Below are 15904 nucleotides of genomic sequence, written 5' to 3'. Positions count from 1 at the left end.
GTTGTTTATGGCAACTATAGCTCAAATTTACGTGAGGGGAGATTTACACGATGGTTAAAATTCAGATTTTTTCTGTGTATTAATAAATTAACGAATAATCCCAGTGATCACGTTCACATCGTTTACCTTAGTTAAGGGTACCTGAAAAGTATATAAGGCTTGTGATTACTCTACCGGGTCTGCTTCTTGGGACAAATTGTCTATGTATTGCATTGTAGAAACCTATATTTTTTTCCTTGATTTGTTTTCCGTGCTGAGCTCCAATGCTGCCGACGCCAAGGGAGGCAGCTCCCACACTTGGACCTTACCCTTCCTATCGACCCATCAACTCATTAACCGGGGACCAACCAGAGATGTTATGCCTCAGAACATCCCCGTGGCGCCGACTGGAGACTGGGATTGAACCCAGACCTGCTGGGGTGAGAGATAATCACGCTTACCACGACAACACTGGCACCGCTTAGAAACCTATAGGTACATAGCATAAACACGCGCTGAAGGAAACTCAAAAGTTTCCTCACTAGCAGTGAGACGGTGGGCAATAAATTTAAGATCTTGCCAAGAGAATCGTATCTTCTGGTTTTCTCTCACATGACCACTTTCCGTCAAAACTCAAAACTCTGCGTTCCGAGTCGAGTGTGTGGGGAGTCGTGGGTGGTGTACAGTGGGGTAGCAGCGCGGGGTGGTATTGCACTTTTTTTTTCAGCGACATTATTATTTTCTCATGCCACCCGCTTCGTTCGCGCCCTCGTTTGGACACTACACTTCACAGTTGGTTGGCTGAAATTCTCGCGTGCTCGTCCATCGAAGCGAGTCATCATCATCGCCATCATCGTCGTCGCCGTCGCGATCGTGGCATCATCCACGAGTGTTACGCCAAAACCATCCCACTGAAGACGGCAGTTTGGCTGGCTTGGACAGCGACGGACGGCTCACTTTCGGCCAGGGAGTGTTCTCTACAAATTAATTAAATTATCTCATCACTTTTGACTTTGTTTCAATAAATTGCTCTCGTTTCTTTTTTGGCGGCTGGCACGGCGATCTGCTCCCGCTGAAAGTGTGAGATGCAGCTATTTTGGCAATGAAATATCCAATTGCACTCGACCGGACAGAATTAACCAAATATCAGCGCTTGAACGGATTTATGAGCCGCAACTGAAATGTTGACGCGAAACTCGCAAACGATTTTTCGGTTTGTAGGCTAATATTTCCCGATGAAATATGTCCAAAACGTTGTAACTACTGGTGGGGGGGGGGAGGGCGATGGTGGCAGGGTGCAGCCACTTGAGTAGCGTGAAACATTTCACGCATCTTGATCGTTCTAAAACGAGGAATGGAAACAGTTTGTCAAGCTGTAACGAAAACAAATTATCTCTAAACACATCATTATCGGGCTCACGTTTTGGGTATCCTTCTTGACTTGGCACCCCTGTTTTACTTCATCCTTGCCACCAGGCACTTATGTTTATGTGACTGCGCTGTTTCAAACCGAGACGATGTGCGTTTCGAAGGCCACACATTGCTTGAATCATATCAGTGAATGCACAGCGTAAAAGATCGTTCCATAGCGTTTTCCGAAGAAGACGTCATACCTGTGTGTATGTACCTATCTCAGGATATGCGTCAATGCCACGCTTTTCAGTGGTTGCTGTATACAGGGTTTTAAACATAACGGTTCTCAAGTTTATTAATTTCATTTGATTGGTGTTCGCAGGTTCAAACCTGGGTACTGCGGACTCACTCAATATGCTTGTCAACCAATGTGAACTGTCAAACGGGAGCCAAAAATCCAGAAGACACAAATGTAGTTACTCTTCTTATCTATCGACAAGTATTATCATCTCATAGAAAATGAACAATACTTTTTCGAAACACATTAATATCTCTAAGCTCAGCAGTAGAAACAAACAGGCTCAGTGAAGAAACCTTAAAAAAACCGACACAATTTAGATGGATCAGCTAGGTTTCAATTACAGTGAAACATACTCTGATGAAACAAGAATGTAAACAAACTTTATTGGATTGTGGATAAGGAGAATTTCGAGTTAGTTCTGAAGAGAACTACACGAGAATTGTGAGGAGCAAGACATGTGAGTTCTAACGCTGATAACCACATCGTTCTGAAGGGAATTCATTTTCAGCAATGCGAAACACAAATCTCAACAACAGTTCACAGTGGGACAAGAATTAAATCTAATAGGAAAAAAAATAATAACGCTGTGGTATTGCATCCAATTTAGTTGAAATCTTCAGTGAAGTTTCTTGGATTATTTAGGATTATCATAGAATATATTGTTTGATTAAAATCCAACTATCTCAAACATGTCTCCATATACCTCTGAGATATTTTGAGGAATTAAAGTGTCTTTGATTTACTTTTTGAAAAACATTTATTTATTTATTTATTTATTTATTTATTTATTACCGTCTTCGACTAGTGGTACAAACATTGGCGAAGCTAATGGAGGTAACATAGGTCCAGAATGTTTGGGTGTTCTAGATTTAAATAAAATGCTCCATTTGCAAAATAAAAGCATTTTAAGATTGCACTCGTATACCTCACCGTGTAAAATTTTGAAACCACACACTAAGATTTTTTTACAGCAGTAAGTATTTTTTTACTGGGTTTTTGAATTGCTGAAAAAGTCGGTAAAAATTCAAATGACCGTTATCCGTAAGGAATCAATGAAATCGATCAATTTTATTTTCTATCATTAAATGGGGCTAACAGAACTAAGTATGTGCTAGTTCAGAACAAATTTTCTCATTAATAAATTTTCCACAGATTTTTAAACTTTTACCGAACAGTTCCGCAATTCAAAAACTCGGTAAAACCGTACTGACTCGATTAGTGTGCATCATCACTCTCATTATTCTTCTATTCTCCACGAGTGCCAACTTTGATTTGCCAATACTTTTTGCGACTGATAGTAGCCGTTTTGATTAACTGAACTATTGTGCCGTGTCATCAACACAATGATCAGCACCAAAGCATCTTTAGCGCCACTCTGGTGGTGAGTAGTGAAGCATAATATCATGTTTGTGGTACGGCCGTTTGTTCTTACTCAGCGACTGAGTAATATGATGCTGTTCCTTTCTACTCTTTTTCGTATAAAATACGAAGTTAACTACACTCCAAAAAATTCTGAATTTTACTGGCGATGTAAACGTCCATGCATGCAAACATTAATACATGTAAACTTCCTTTTCACGTAAACTAGCAGCTTGCAAGAAATGTTGCAAACAAAAGTGGACAGTTGCATACAATATATGAAATATTGCATGACGTGTCACATAAATTTACACGATCTATAATCTAAACTTGAATGATATATGACGCTCCATTTATGTGCATCATAGTAACGTAAATTTACACTACTTTTTTTTAGCTGTGTAAGCAACCTCAGTTTTAACTTCAACTGAGTACAATTTCCATGAAAGAAAAAGATAAAGCTAGCAAATTTTACTCAGTCTCTGGACAAGATTCAACGTTTGTCTGGTCTTCCCGTATTAGTGTAAATATTATGATATTATTTTCTTCTGTTTGAAGATTGGATTGCGTGATCATTACGTATCTAGTCGAAAAAAGTTCCAGCTTTCAAACGATGTGTTTCTTATAAAAATCAGTGATGATAACCAGATTTTATGATAAAAATGCAATATGGTGGCCAAATCCGATATAACCATCTCACACTTTACACACTTAGAAATAACAAATTTTACACGTGACGGAATCCATCTTTAACATAAAAGATGAGACGTAAACAAACATGTCATGTAATATTAAGTTCTCCGAGACTGAAAAGTTCGTTGCTCGACGAAAAGTACGGTTTATTGAGCTATATTTCGCGTCTGTTATGACTTAAATTTATGTCAAAATTGACGCTCGTATACGTCACTCTCAGAGCACCTAAATTTACATGATTTTTTCTAAGTGTGTAGTTATATCAAAGGAAAAGCCTAACTTTCCTATTTCCAGTGATATGCAGACATTAGAGATTTTCTTGTGGATATCCGAAGAAACAGTGATTTAAATGAAAAGCATATTAAGACTCGTATGCGATTTATCAAACCTCTTTTTTTTTTTTATTTCCTTCTATTTACATGCAAAAACTGGATTTCTCCATCGTTATTTGAACTGTATCTTATAGGAAAAAAATCTCAGCCGAGTTCAGAGTTGAATTTGTTGGCTGCTGTGAAGAATATTCGATTGTGAGAAGACGATGATTATACAACGGATTCCTGGTCCATTTCTAATGAAAAGGCCGAAAAGTTTCTGAGAAGAAATTCTAGAGCTATTTGATGATAGTTTAAAGAAAATGCTAATTGTATTGAATTCTGATAATAGTTCCAAAATAATTCTAAGCCAAATTCGATTATTCTTAAAACAATTTCAAAATTATTCTCAAAAGCGTTTCAAGTGTATTCTGAGAAGAATACCCAGGAAATGTGCCTGACTTGCTGAATTACATGCAGTTTGTATGGAAAATTCAATCGAATTTATAATAGAATTAGTTTCTTTCATAATCCTATTGTAATTTTGTAAATTTTTGAGACAATAATTAAAAATTTAATGTTAAATTAAAGATGTTATAGAGCATATCCAGGCCAAAATTCAAACCAACTGGACATGATTCTTTTCCGATTCGAATGAAACTTTGCTCATATCTTGGCTACTACTCAAGGTTGCAGTTTTTCATTTAAATATATTATTTTCTTCTTAAGAGCAAGGTACCTTCCATTCATTTTGACTAAAAAAAAGTTTTATGAAATTATTGAATAATAATATATTATGACAATATGTCGTTTGTTTGAGCAACAATAAAAGATTGTGAAATTTGTGTTTGACTCTAATACCTGCCAATTATGCTACAAAAGAGTCGCAATAAGCAATTTTGTCATTTATCTCACCCACTCTTCGCTCTTCACTCTTCGCGGAGAGGCTATCGCTCATTGTGACTCTGTCAAAGCTAAATTTGCAGGTTGTATGTGTCAAACACAAACTTTCAGATTGTATTCCCCAAAAAATTCAGTACACCACCGCGCAGCTAAGGAACCCACCTGAGAATTTTCTATTTTGTTTGTGAAGAAGGCTGAAGTTATGTCCTAAAACCAGGTCAAAGGTATTGATGAATCTACGCGAAACTGCACCAGTGCATGCGACACCTAGGTTTGAAATCCAAAACCACAAAAGTGATGATGTACTAAAAAATATTCCATACGATTTGATAGCTAGCAAAATGTCATTATCATTTTCACATCATTTCCATCTGCTGGCCGACCGTAACGTAGATTCATCAATTAGTAGGCATTTTTTATTAAGCTTTTGAACATCATTAGATTGCACATTTATTAGTTAAATAAGGTCAAAAATGGATCCTAAGCGTTTCTGTAATATTTATTTATTTATTTATTTATTTATTTATTCGTCAATCAATCAAATCGTAGACTACATATTAACATTAAGACTTATGTTCTATGACTTCGCAGGGTTCTGAAATATATTTTTAATATCAGCATATGTAATTTTTTTTCCTCCTAATTTCAGCCGTTCTCAACTTATTTCACATTTTTGAAATTGGAAACTAGGGGAATTTACGTTTTCTCGGCAACCTAAGCAGCGACCTTCTTTCTATAGCCTTTTTCTCTATGGAACGCACACATATGCAGTATTGGTTTATTTACAATCTTTTGCTGCCAGCTGCTCTAACAATTTCAGTCGAAAGAATTGTCAAAAACTGTTTTGAAACGCTTTTACAAAGCTCCAATCTTCTCTAGTGAGAGCAAGTATTGTCGGCAACCAGTTTTTCTTCGGCAACCGTTCCATTTGAACTGCATGTAAATCTGCTGTTCTATTATCGGCAACTCGAAATCAGCTACAATTTGTAGTGCGTGTGTTTCATTGTAGTGCGTATGCATCAAAATTATCCCTATCCATTATCCATTATCCAATCTATCATTGGATATTATCCCTATCCCTATGCGGATAATTTTAAAACGGATAATATCCAAGTTAAAATTATCCGGATAGAAAAGTTTTAAAATTATCCGGAGGAAAGAAAAAGTGGATAGGGATAATATCCATTATTTTTCCCTCCGGATAGTATCCGGAGTACTCCGAACGGTTTATGTTTAGAATAGGGATGTTTGATATCAAATATGAACTCCTAAAAATGGGTATTTTGAAATTCAAGATGGCGGCTTCCGGTTCATAAAAGTGGGAAATACTGTCAAATACCCATCAATATGGGTATTTTTGGAATCGGGGTGATGTCCAGAGGCCGAAAATTGATATCCAACGACATTTTGAAATCCAATATGGCAGCTTCCGGTTTGATAGAAGGTGGAAAATACTGTCAAATACCCATCAATATGGGTATTTTAGGAGTCGGGGTGATGTCCATAGGCCAAAAATTGATATCTGACACCATTTTTAAATCCAAGATGGCGGCTTCCGGTTTCATAAAAGTGGGAAATACTGTCAAATACCCATCAATATGGGTATTTTTGGAATCGGGGTGATGTCCAGAGGCCGAAAATTGATATCTGACACCATTTTGAAATCCAAGATGGCGGCTTCCGGTTTCATAAAAGTGGGAAATACTGTCAAATACCCATCAATATGGGTATTTTTGGAATCGGGGTGATGTCCAGAGGCCGGAAATTGATATCTGACACCATTTTTAAATCCAAGATGGCGGCTTCCGGTTTCATAAAAGTGGGAAATACTGTCAAATACCCATCAATAACTTTGCTTCGTTGGTATTAACAGTGGTGTTTTAATTTCAGAAATTCTGTTTGGGCTTATCAGCAGTAATCAATAAGAACAGTGTGTCAGAGCTACCATCTGTGGTGAGTTCAATAAAGGAAACATCGGTTTCACTAAGCAGTGCATTTGCTGAAATTTTTGGAGAGTAGCTACACCCAAACTACAACAACTGTGTCTGAGCTTGAGCAATCACTGCGGGACATTGACATGGCAGCCCGCAATGATCCCACCGACGACAGTTTCTGCGTTATCGACTACTGGAAAAAGGCAAGAGTCCAGCATCCCGAAATTTGGCCACTTGCCAAAGTTATTTACTCTGCTTCCGCAAGCCAGTGCATGGTAGAACGAGACTTCAGTGTATTTAACGGACTTTTCACAGCATCACGCACTAATATTTCTGAGAGCAATTTAAACAATTCGTTATTTGTTGCCCTCAATTCTGATCTGATAGATCAAGTACCACAAAAAAAACATGAATTAAAAACAAACTGACAAACAGCATCTTTTTATGTAACCACGTCCAATTTTTCAGAACACAATTTTAACAATAATTTTTTTTGTAGCCTTCTGATCAGATAAAAAAATTTTCACCAGAAAATGCGAATAAAGAAAAAAAATTTAAGTGCAATCATCCTCACATCATGCATCATTCTCACAAAATTGCAAATATAAATATATATGATAATGAAGTATTGCGGAAAATTCGTTTTTGTACTGAAAATACCCATCTCCAGGCTGATAAATGAAGTTTAATATCGATATTTAGTCCATTCACGTCATCCTTGTTCCGGAATTCCATATTCAAGGTATTTGATAGGTTTTCAAAAGCCGAAGGATACCATCTCAGACCTATACACGAGATTTAGGGGATCCTTTAAAAACAATAAATCTTTAGTCAAAAGACAAACGGTCGAATAGAAGAGGTGTTGTCCTACAAGATTACATGCGATATATTGTTTTTTAAACCTTTAGTCCAGCCCGTTTTTCAACTTTTACATTCTGTATTTCAAATTTACGTCCTATGATCTTTTGAACTATAACCCCATTCGACTTATTTTCGATTATTTATTTATTTATTTTATTTATTTATTATTATTATTATTTTATTTACTATTTTTTTTTATTTTTTTTTCTTTCTGTTCTTAGAACCATTTGACTAAAGTATTTGACATTTTTTGTGACCTGGATTTTAAATACCGATGGATATCGATTTTCGGCTTGTATACGTCGCTCACGTTCTGAAAATACCAATATTGTAGGGTATTTGCCACTCTTTCTAAACCCAATGAAAGACATATTTGATTTCAAAATGGCGTTGGATATCAACTTCTGGTCTCTGGGCATCACCCCGATTCCAAAAATACCCATATTGATGGGTATTTGACAGTATTTTCCACTTTTATGAAACCGGAAGCCGCCATCTTGGATTTCAAAATGGTGTCAGATATCAATTTCCGGCCTCTGGACATCATCCCGGTTCTAAAAATACCCATTTTTAGGAGTTCATATTTGATATCAAACATCCCTATTCTAAACATGAACTGCTCGGAGTACTCCGGATACTATCCGGAGGGAAAAATAATGGATAATATCCAAGTTAAAATTATCCGGATAATTTTAACTTGGATATTAACCGGAGGGAAAGAAATGTGGATAGGGATAGACTCCGTTTATTTCTATCCACTGGATACGTCTATCCGGATAATTATATTATCCATGCCTATCCGGATAATTTTGAAGCCTGTTCATTTCAAGAAAACCCTGCTAGATTGCTTTTTCTCAGTGGTAAAAATATGGTCAAATTGAAGCTGAAAGCATAAAGAATCGTTTGCATGCATTCAGCGAAGTGTTTTCGTAAGAAAATCCAGTGAAAATAGTGTTTCAATTTGGGTTGCCGAAAATAGTCTGTCATGCCGAAGCCGTCATTTCCCCTACTTGATTTACGTTTCATGAAAATCATGATTTACGTTTTTCGAATGTTAGTCGCGATGTCCAGCAACTAAATGTATTATCAATGATTGATTATTAAATAACAAACAATTCATTCTCAGATATGGTGGCTGTCGGACTTACTCGTTTCATTTTAGAAACAGCTCAGTTATTCATCACAAAAATTGAAAACTCGAAGGAGGGAGTCCTCCGAGAAAATTTACCTTATATTATTTTTTCATAAACTTACTGATTTTTATCCTTCAGTGTATTTTTTCCTAAAAATATTTAATTGACTACAACTTTTTCTTAAATGTCATTTTGATCAGATAAATCGTTGAAAAAAATTAATTCATTTTTGAATACGCCTTTTAAAAAAGTAACTGATGAGAAAACAAATCGTATCAAATGAAAAATGCAACATTGGAACTGAAATTTTTGCGTTTTGGGCTGGAAATGCTCAATAAAGAAATTTCAAGTGAATCTCATTTTATTTTAATTTATTTTGAAAAGAATTTTGTGAAGGGTAATGATTTTGTAGATAATTCATGAGAGCATTCCAAAGAAATTCTATGACGAGTTGTATGAGATTTTAAGTACATGGAATTTTTTTGCATAAATTTAAAAAAAAACAATAAACAATTCATAAAAATATAAAATTTAAATGTATATGGCTCAACCGAGAATAATGGGCATTTGCTGGCGTAAACTTGCAGTATTAGCGTATGCAGTTTGACAAAAGTTTCAATTTCGGTAAAATGACTCACTTGACCTAGCCAACTCGGCATGATCAAGTTCTTCCCAATCGTCCATCATAAAATAAATTGTAGCCTCACCCTATTTCGAAACCTGGCTACGCCCTGTTGATGATAATAGTTAAACGATCACACACACACTATAAGATGATCGCAATAATCCAATCATTCTTCTTAACACAAATTGACAGTAACTACTTGCCGGTTGATACAAATCTATTCCACGAAAATTTACTCAACCCACAAGAATAGCACCAAACTACAAAAGTGATGACAAATTAGGCAGTTTTACGACACTTGCCTGTGTTGTCATCTTCGTGCAACGGAGCGGAATAATTTCATCCCAATTAATTTATTGCACGCTCTCTAGTTCACCGACCGCACACACATGCACACACACGCACTCACTTGCACTCATTCTGTACGTATGTAGCAACAAATGACAGGGCACCCGCCGCCAAAGGTGTGCCCCGTGGTTCGCTGACGTCCATTTCGACCGATTCCAAACGGCCAAGGCTGACGTGAATTGCAATTTTGGAACTATGATTACACCTAACATCCTACCCACGTTCGGAGAAGAGATCATTTCACTAATTAAGAATAACCTATTTGTTGGTTTTCCCCGGCTTAGTTTGGCGGGCTATTTCGGGTGGGTTATGACCGAATAGTTCAAACATGGGCTAAAAATAAGGGTATCGATTCATCATAGATCCGGCACGTAATGAATCACACTTCACGTACCGGCACCGCGGTGGGTCGTAAAATCTCCACCGAATAGGTCAAACATTCTCCGCCCTCACAACAAACAACAAGTAGTTTGGTATAAACAGGCCATTAGAGAAGCTAACCGGATTGCAACTCTGGAACGCTATGGGCGTTGCTCTTGATTGTTTGGATGTTTTCGATTGTATACACGAAATCATGGGAGGAATTTCTGTTTTGTAAACTACGTTAGGAAATTGCATTTGGCAATACGTGATAATGATGCAATTTCGGATTTTTGTTAGTGATTGTGTTTCAACTGAATCCGGAATCGGTTTTTAATCTTGTGCTTGACTTGGAATGAATTTCGGACTATCATTATTCACTGGACAAATTTTACCAAGACTGTCAGTGTGTGCGTGTGTGTGTTTACAATCTAACTACCACTGTATGGCAGTGGCATTATGGATAAAATCTGCCTGCAATCATGTCTTATGAATGCAAGTCAAGGAGTTAGAAGGTGACAGCTCTACCTTTGATTCCAAGAACGCAAGCATTCCTAAGGTATTTTCACACCCGTAAGTCCGTTCCATTACAAAAGATTTCAATCAAGTACTAGAATTGTCGCATATTTAGTAGTTTTAAAATTATCGTCTTAATTTAGATGGATAAATCCTATTTAATAAAGAGGGACGGAAAGGTAAATAAACTGTGAAGTAATGAAATTGGGTTGTTAGCGGAATGCTTAAATAAAACAGCAATAAATGTTATCTTCCATTTACTTCCACTTAATTAAAAATGAAACTGTGATCTTGACTGTTTTACCTAGGAGATGAGTACTTAAGGGGGTTAGATTTTGATAAGTTCTTTAGTAGGAATGACACTGATAACACTGCACATTGTAGTCGAAATACGTATCTGTCATAGATACCAAAAATAATTAAGTGGAATTAAATGGAAGATAACCCCTTTTTTGCTGTTTTATATAAATAAACTGTGCTAAACATGATCCCAAAAGTTACAGAAAGTCTTCAAATAAAACATTCATTCGATTTTTCGGTACTAAATTAAAATTAACAATTCGTTTTATTTTTTTTCTATTTTCAGATATTCTGATGATCGAAGGACCAGCAAAATCCTGTAGCTGGAACTTGAATCAATACTGTTTTGTTTTTATGTGGAAGAATCAATAATCACCGTTAAGTTGAAAGGAAGTTGTTCGTGGATGCATAGAAAATCCACTCCAGATGAGTGAATAATATTTTGAAAACGAAACGGAAAATAAAAAAATAGCAATCAATAAGTTGTGTGCAGTGTGTCTGTGTGTATGTTCGTGTAGCACGTGCCCCCCGTGCCAGAAGAAACCATGAAGAAAAGAGTGGACATGCGACACTGTAGGTCAACGAAAAAGTTCAAATTAATACTAAAGATCCGCGCTAACCGTTATCGAGAGGCACCTTAGAAAGGGCAATCGTCGGACCCCCCCATCACTCCAAGTCCAAGACCGATAGGGTGACAGTGACTTAACTTCCTACTACGAGCTCTCGACGCGAAGGAGTTTGGTCAGGTTTGGCCCTTCCTTAAGAAGCGGTTGGTGCTTAGGACCTAGGCAGCAACCCCAAAGCCCGAACGCCGGACGCGATGTACTTGCGCAAATGGAGTCCCATTAAATATCTCATGTACTTATGGCTAGCGATTCTAGTGTGGATATTCTGTTGGTGTGAGAGTGCCGCCACGATGCACCTGGCGCCAGCCTCCTCCTCTTCCTCCTTTTCCCCATTCTCGTTGTCATACGCCAGTGGCACTAGCAGTAGTAGAACTAGTAGCAGCAGCAGCAGCAGCAGCAGTAGTAGTGGTAGTAGTAGCAGTGATAGTTTTAGTGCTAGTAGAAATAGTATATCAGAGCTGTTTGCCAACAGAAATCACTACCGGGTGCCGGCAGCGAGTCCTAGAGGTGATACTAGTGAATTAGTGGACTCCACGAGTCCTTACCAATGGCGATCCACACCAGAATCAACCATCTCAACTCAACGGCAAGAGGCCGTTCCACACCTTACCAAATTCATCAGCCAAGCTGCCAGTTTCGATCGCCGACGGTCGCCGCCTGTTCAAGTGGCCACTGCGTCGAGCTATCATCATCCAATTAACTACGCTAACCGTATGCTTCTAGAAAACGCCAATAAACGCTCGATAGAACAACAACAGCAGCAGCAACTGCCGAATCTGCCAGCTAGCCTAAGTCAATCCACTTCAAACCATGATAGTCGCCAAGTTAAGAACAGCAACTACGTCAACAGTAGTAGTATTAGTAATACGAGTATTAGTGCCGAAAGCGCCACCCCAGCAGAGAAGCGATTACAGCAGCAATGGAAGCTGCGAATGAGCCAAAAGCGGGCACGTCGACTGGCCCATCGACAGCACCTGTCCGAGCAACCTGAAGCGATCGCATTGGCCGCAACCAATCGCAATCGACGAGACTCGGCACGTCTTTCGATGGCAGGTGGATCCCAGCAGAACCCCCGGCGTACCGGTGGCGTTGCAGGCCCCGGTCAAACTCGCCGCTACTGCTCGGCGCGGGATCCGGCCACCCTGGCATTCGATGCCCCCGTAGTCTTCGAGGGCAAAGTCAAATCCATGAGCAGCGATCGACGCTCCAACTTTTCCGTGACGTTCGAAATCGTCAGGGTTCACAAGAAACACACCAAGTACCCGCTGGAGATGTTCCAGCAAGTGCGGTTGCAGTTTTCCTTCCGCAACTACAGCGAGTGCGACATCTATCGGGAAACGTACCGGGAGCGGGGAATTGTGCGCGAAGAACTCGAACAGGGCAAAGTGTACTTTCTGTTTGTGAAGCAGATCGATCTCAGCAACTTTACCATCCTCGGACAGCCGATCCGGAAGACCAGACGTACCGCCAACGGGGTACTGGAGGGGGTTAAGGACACATATGGTGAGTAGCGGTTGATTATGCTTTTTTTTGCGGGATAGTACGAGGGACCTCCCTTAGCTCAGTCGGTAAAGGCGCAGCTACAAAGCTAGACCATGCTGGAAGCGGCTGGGTTCGATTCCCGGTCCGGTCTAGGAATTTTTCGGGTTGGAAAATTTCTCGACTTCCCTGGGCATAGAAGTATGATTGGACTTGTCGCACAATTATACCAATGCAAAAATGGTACAAGCATCGAAAGCTCTCAATTAATAACTGTGGAAGTGCATCTAGAACACTAAGTTGAGAGCACGCAATAAACTAATATGCGATATGCAATGCGAAGAAGAAGAAAGAAGTACGAGGGAATGTTTGGTAGATTAATTAGAATTCGTAGGGTTAATCGGGGTAAGTCCTCGGTCTACCGTCAAAACATAAAGCATTTTAATAAAACAGCAAAAAAGGGTTATCTTCCATTTAATTCCGCATAAATAATTTTGGTATCCATGACAGATACGTATTTCGACTACAATGTGCAGTCTTCATCAGTGTCATTCCCACTAAAAACTTATCAAAAACCTAGCCCCCTTAAGTACTTATCCCCTAGTTAAAAATGTCAAGATCACAGGAATTTTTCTTTTGGTAGTTCAATTCATATATTTAAAGGCAAAACTACAAGGGACAGCCCTATGGGGTTGTACGCAATGGTGACGAAGGACTACGTGGTCTTATATAAAAAATCTATTTTTTTAACTGCGACAGGAGCTTGTGTTTTGTGTAGGAATAGGAATTTGAGCGGGGCTCTCTCTGTTTATACTCTACTCTTCTTCCTTCTTCTATGGATGCTCATGTGGGCCGCAGCTCGCTGCTTGCAGGCAGCCTTTCGTTGTGTACTGGAGAACACCATCACTCACCACGCGGTGATTGAATAAACATCGTTTGGTGTGACCGGATTTGATTCAACTTTGAAATCTGTGTTAGGAAAATCGCTTTTCGCAGGCAATTGGTGATAATTTCAATTATCATAGCAACAGTTGCACATTCGTGCAATTTTCAATGGTGACATTTTGAAAAATTATAAAATCTTAAATTTAACAGATGCGTAGCCATATTTCTGATCGATTGGTGGTAAATTTATTGGAATTGGTCCAGGGGCAGCTGAGTTCAGGCCCGGATTTGGGGGGGGGGGCAAAGGGAGCAAATGCCCCGGCTAGGGGAGCCCCCCGGCCGCAGAAGCCGGGCAGATATTTTCTGTATTTATAAAATTATCATATTTTTATGCTAAAACAAATTATTTTTTTACTTTCTCGTTTTACGTTCAACATTAAGGTTCTTTAAGTTCAGTTCATAATTAATTTTATTTAATAATATTGGACGTACCTACATTGAACATCACTACTTTCGAATGAACCGTCTAAGTGATGGCATTGCAATGAACTTGAATGAAAAATGTACATCTGCGCCACCTCTCTATGTACCTCATTGATTAGGTTGAACACGAAATGAATACAAATGAACATGCTCTACGGCTTTTAGACAAAGTGTGAGCAAGAGCCAGATCAATGGGAAAATATTAAATCCATTCATCCTCGTGTGCTAGTGAAAGAAGGTTAATCGTCAGAAATCTCTTTACATGCAAAAAGAAATCAGCTCTCAAAATCAAAACAAAGCATCGCAAGGGTTGGTTTAATTGCAAGCTAATTATTTTCCTGTGATTAAGTGTACTCGAAATAGTCTTTCAAAGAACTGCTTTTTACAACCACTCATAAGAAGGAAACATGAAAACGTAAGTTTAATTTGCGTCATCCAGAGAATCTGGTTTATTGTTTTTAACGGAATAATATTATTATTTCAGCTGTTTTTCAATAATGCCTCGAATCATTCAGCCATCTGGTGCTCAGAAGAGGACAGCTTCGAAGCAGAAGGCAGAGAAAGATGCAGCAGTGCTGCCTAAAACTCCTCGTCTCTCGAAGTTTTTCAGTAGTGAATCAAAAACTGAAAAAGATCCCGTTGTTCCTACTTCGCCAGATAAACCAGCTGAAACACCTAAACAAGGTTTAGAATCTTCTGATGTGGTTGCTGCCTTTCCAAAGTGTACTGAAAATGCTGATCAAATTGAAGCTGGGTCTTCGAAAACATATGATGGAACAATGTCCAGCGATCCTTTTACCTGGTTCCCAATCACAGAAAACCGTGTTTCTTTATTGGCTAAATTTGCAGTGAACCAAAATAAAAAGGAATCTGACTCGTTCCCGGAATCTCAACGCTGCTGTCAACCGACCGATGGTTGTACTGGCAGTATTAATCGTTTTTTCAAAAACTCGATGTTTTACACCAAACACGACAACGGAGAACAGCGTTTGAGGAAATGGCTCATCTACAGTTTATCAAAAGGTATGATTTTGCCATTTTTTATCAATAATTCATCACTGGCTCATCAGATTCCGTTTACTGCTTCTACTGCACACTCATGACAGCAAACCGCGATGCGTTTTCCAGAGAAGAAGGTTTCAATAATTGGAAGAAATCGGAGGAAAAAATAAAAACACATGAGCAAGGTCAGCCACATCGAGAAGCGGTACTGAAGTACAATTTGCGATGTTCAGAATCGAGTCACGTAGATAAGGAACTGGAAGCTCAGGTAAAAGAAAAACGGTTGTACTGGCGAGAAATTCTGCGTTGTACTATTGCTGTCATTATCTTTTTGGCAGAGAGAGGTCTAGCGTTCAGAGGAAGTGACGAGATCATTGGCTCCAAACACAATGGCAACTTTTTGGGAATAATGGAACTCATTGCTCAATCTGGTCCGCTTTTGATGAGACACTT

General features: G+C 38.7%; 1 protein-coding gene across 5 annotated transcripts in view; it reads left to right on the top strand.

The window, feature by feature from the left end:
• The window catches only part of vn (vein), a 237877-nt gene that overhangs the window by 55160 nt on the left and 166813 nt on the right, over nt 1–15904 (top strand). For all 5 annotated transcript variants that reach the window (XM_065234626.1, XM_065234623.1, XM_065234625.1 and 2 more), the window contains exon 2: nt 11263–13105. In XM_065234626.1, the coding sequence (XP_065090698.1) occupies nt 11797–13105 (1309 nt within the window). In that variant the 5' untranslated portion in view covers nt 11263–11796. The remainder of the gene's footprint in view (nt 1–11262; nt 13106–15904) is intronic.

The sequence above is a fragment of the Ochlerotatus camptorhynchus genome, unplaced genomic scaffold, assembly GCF_037179485.1.
Source record: "Ochlerotatus camptorhynchus isolate MF236.1 unplaced genomic scaffold, CSIRO-AGI_Acam_v1.1 ptg000434l, whole genome shotgun sequence".
Taxonomy (NCBI): Eukaryota; Metazoa; Arthropoda; class Insecta; order Diptera; family Culicidae; genus Ochlerotatus; species Ochlerotatus camptorhynchus.
The sequence above is the reverse complement of the archived record's forward strand: the minus strand, read 5'-3'. Positions and strand labels throughout refer to the sequence as shown.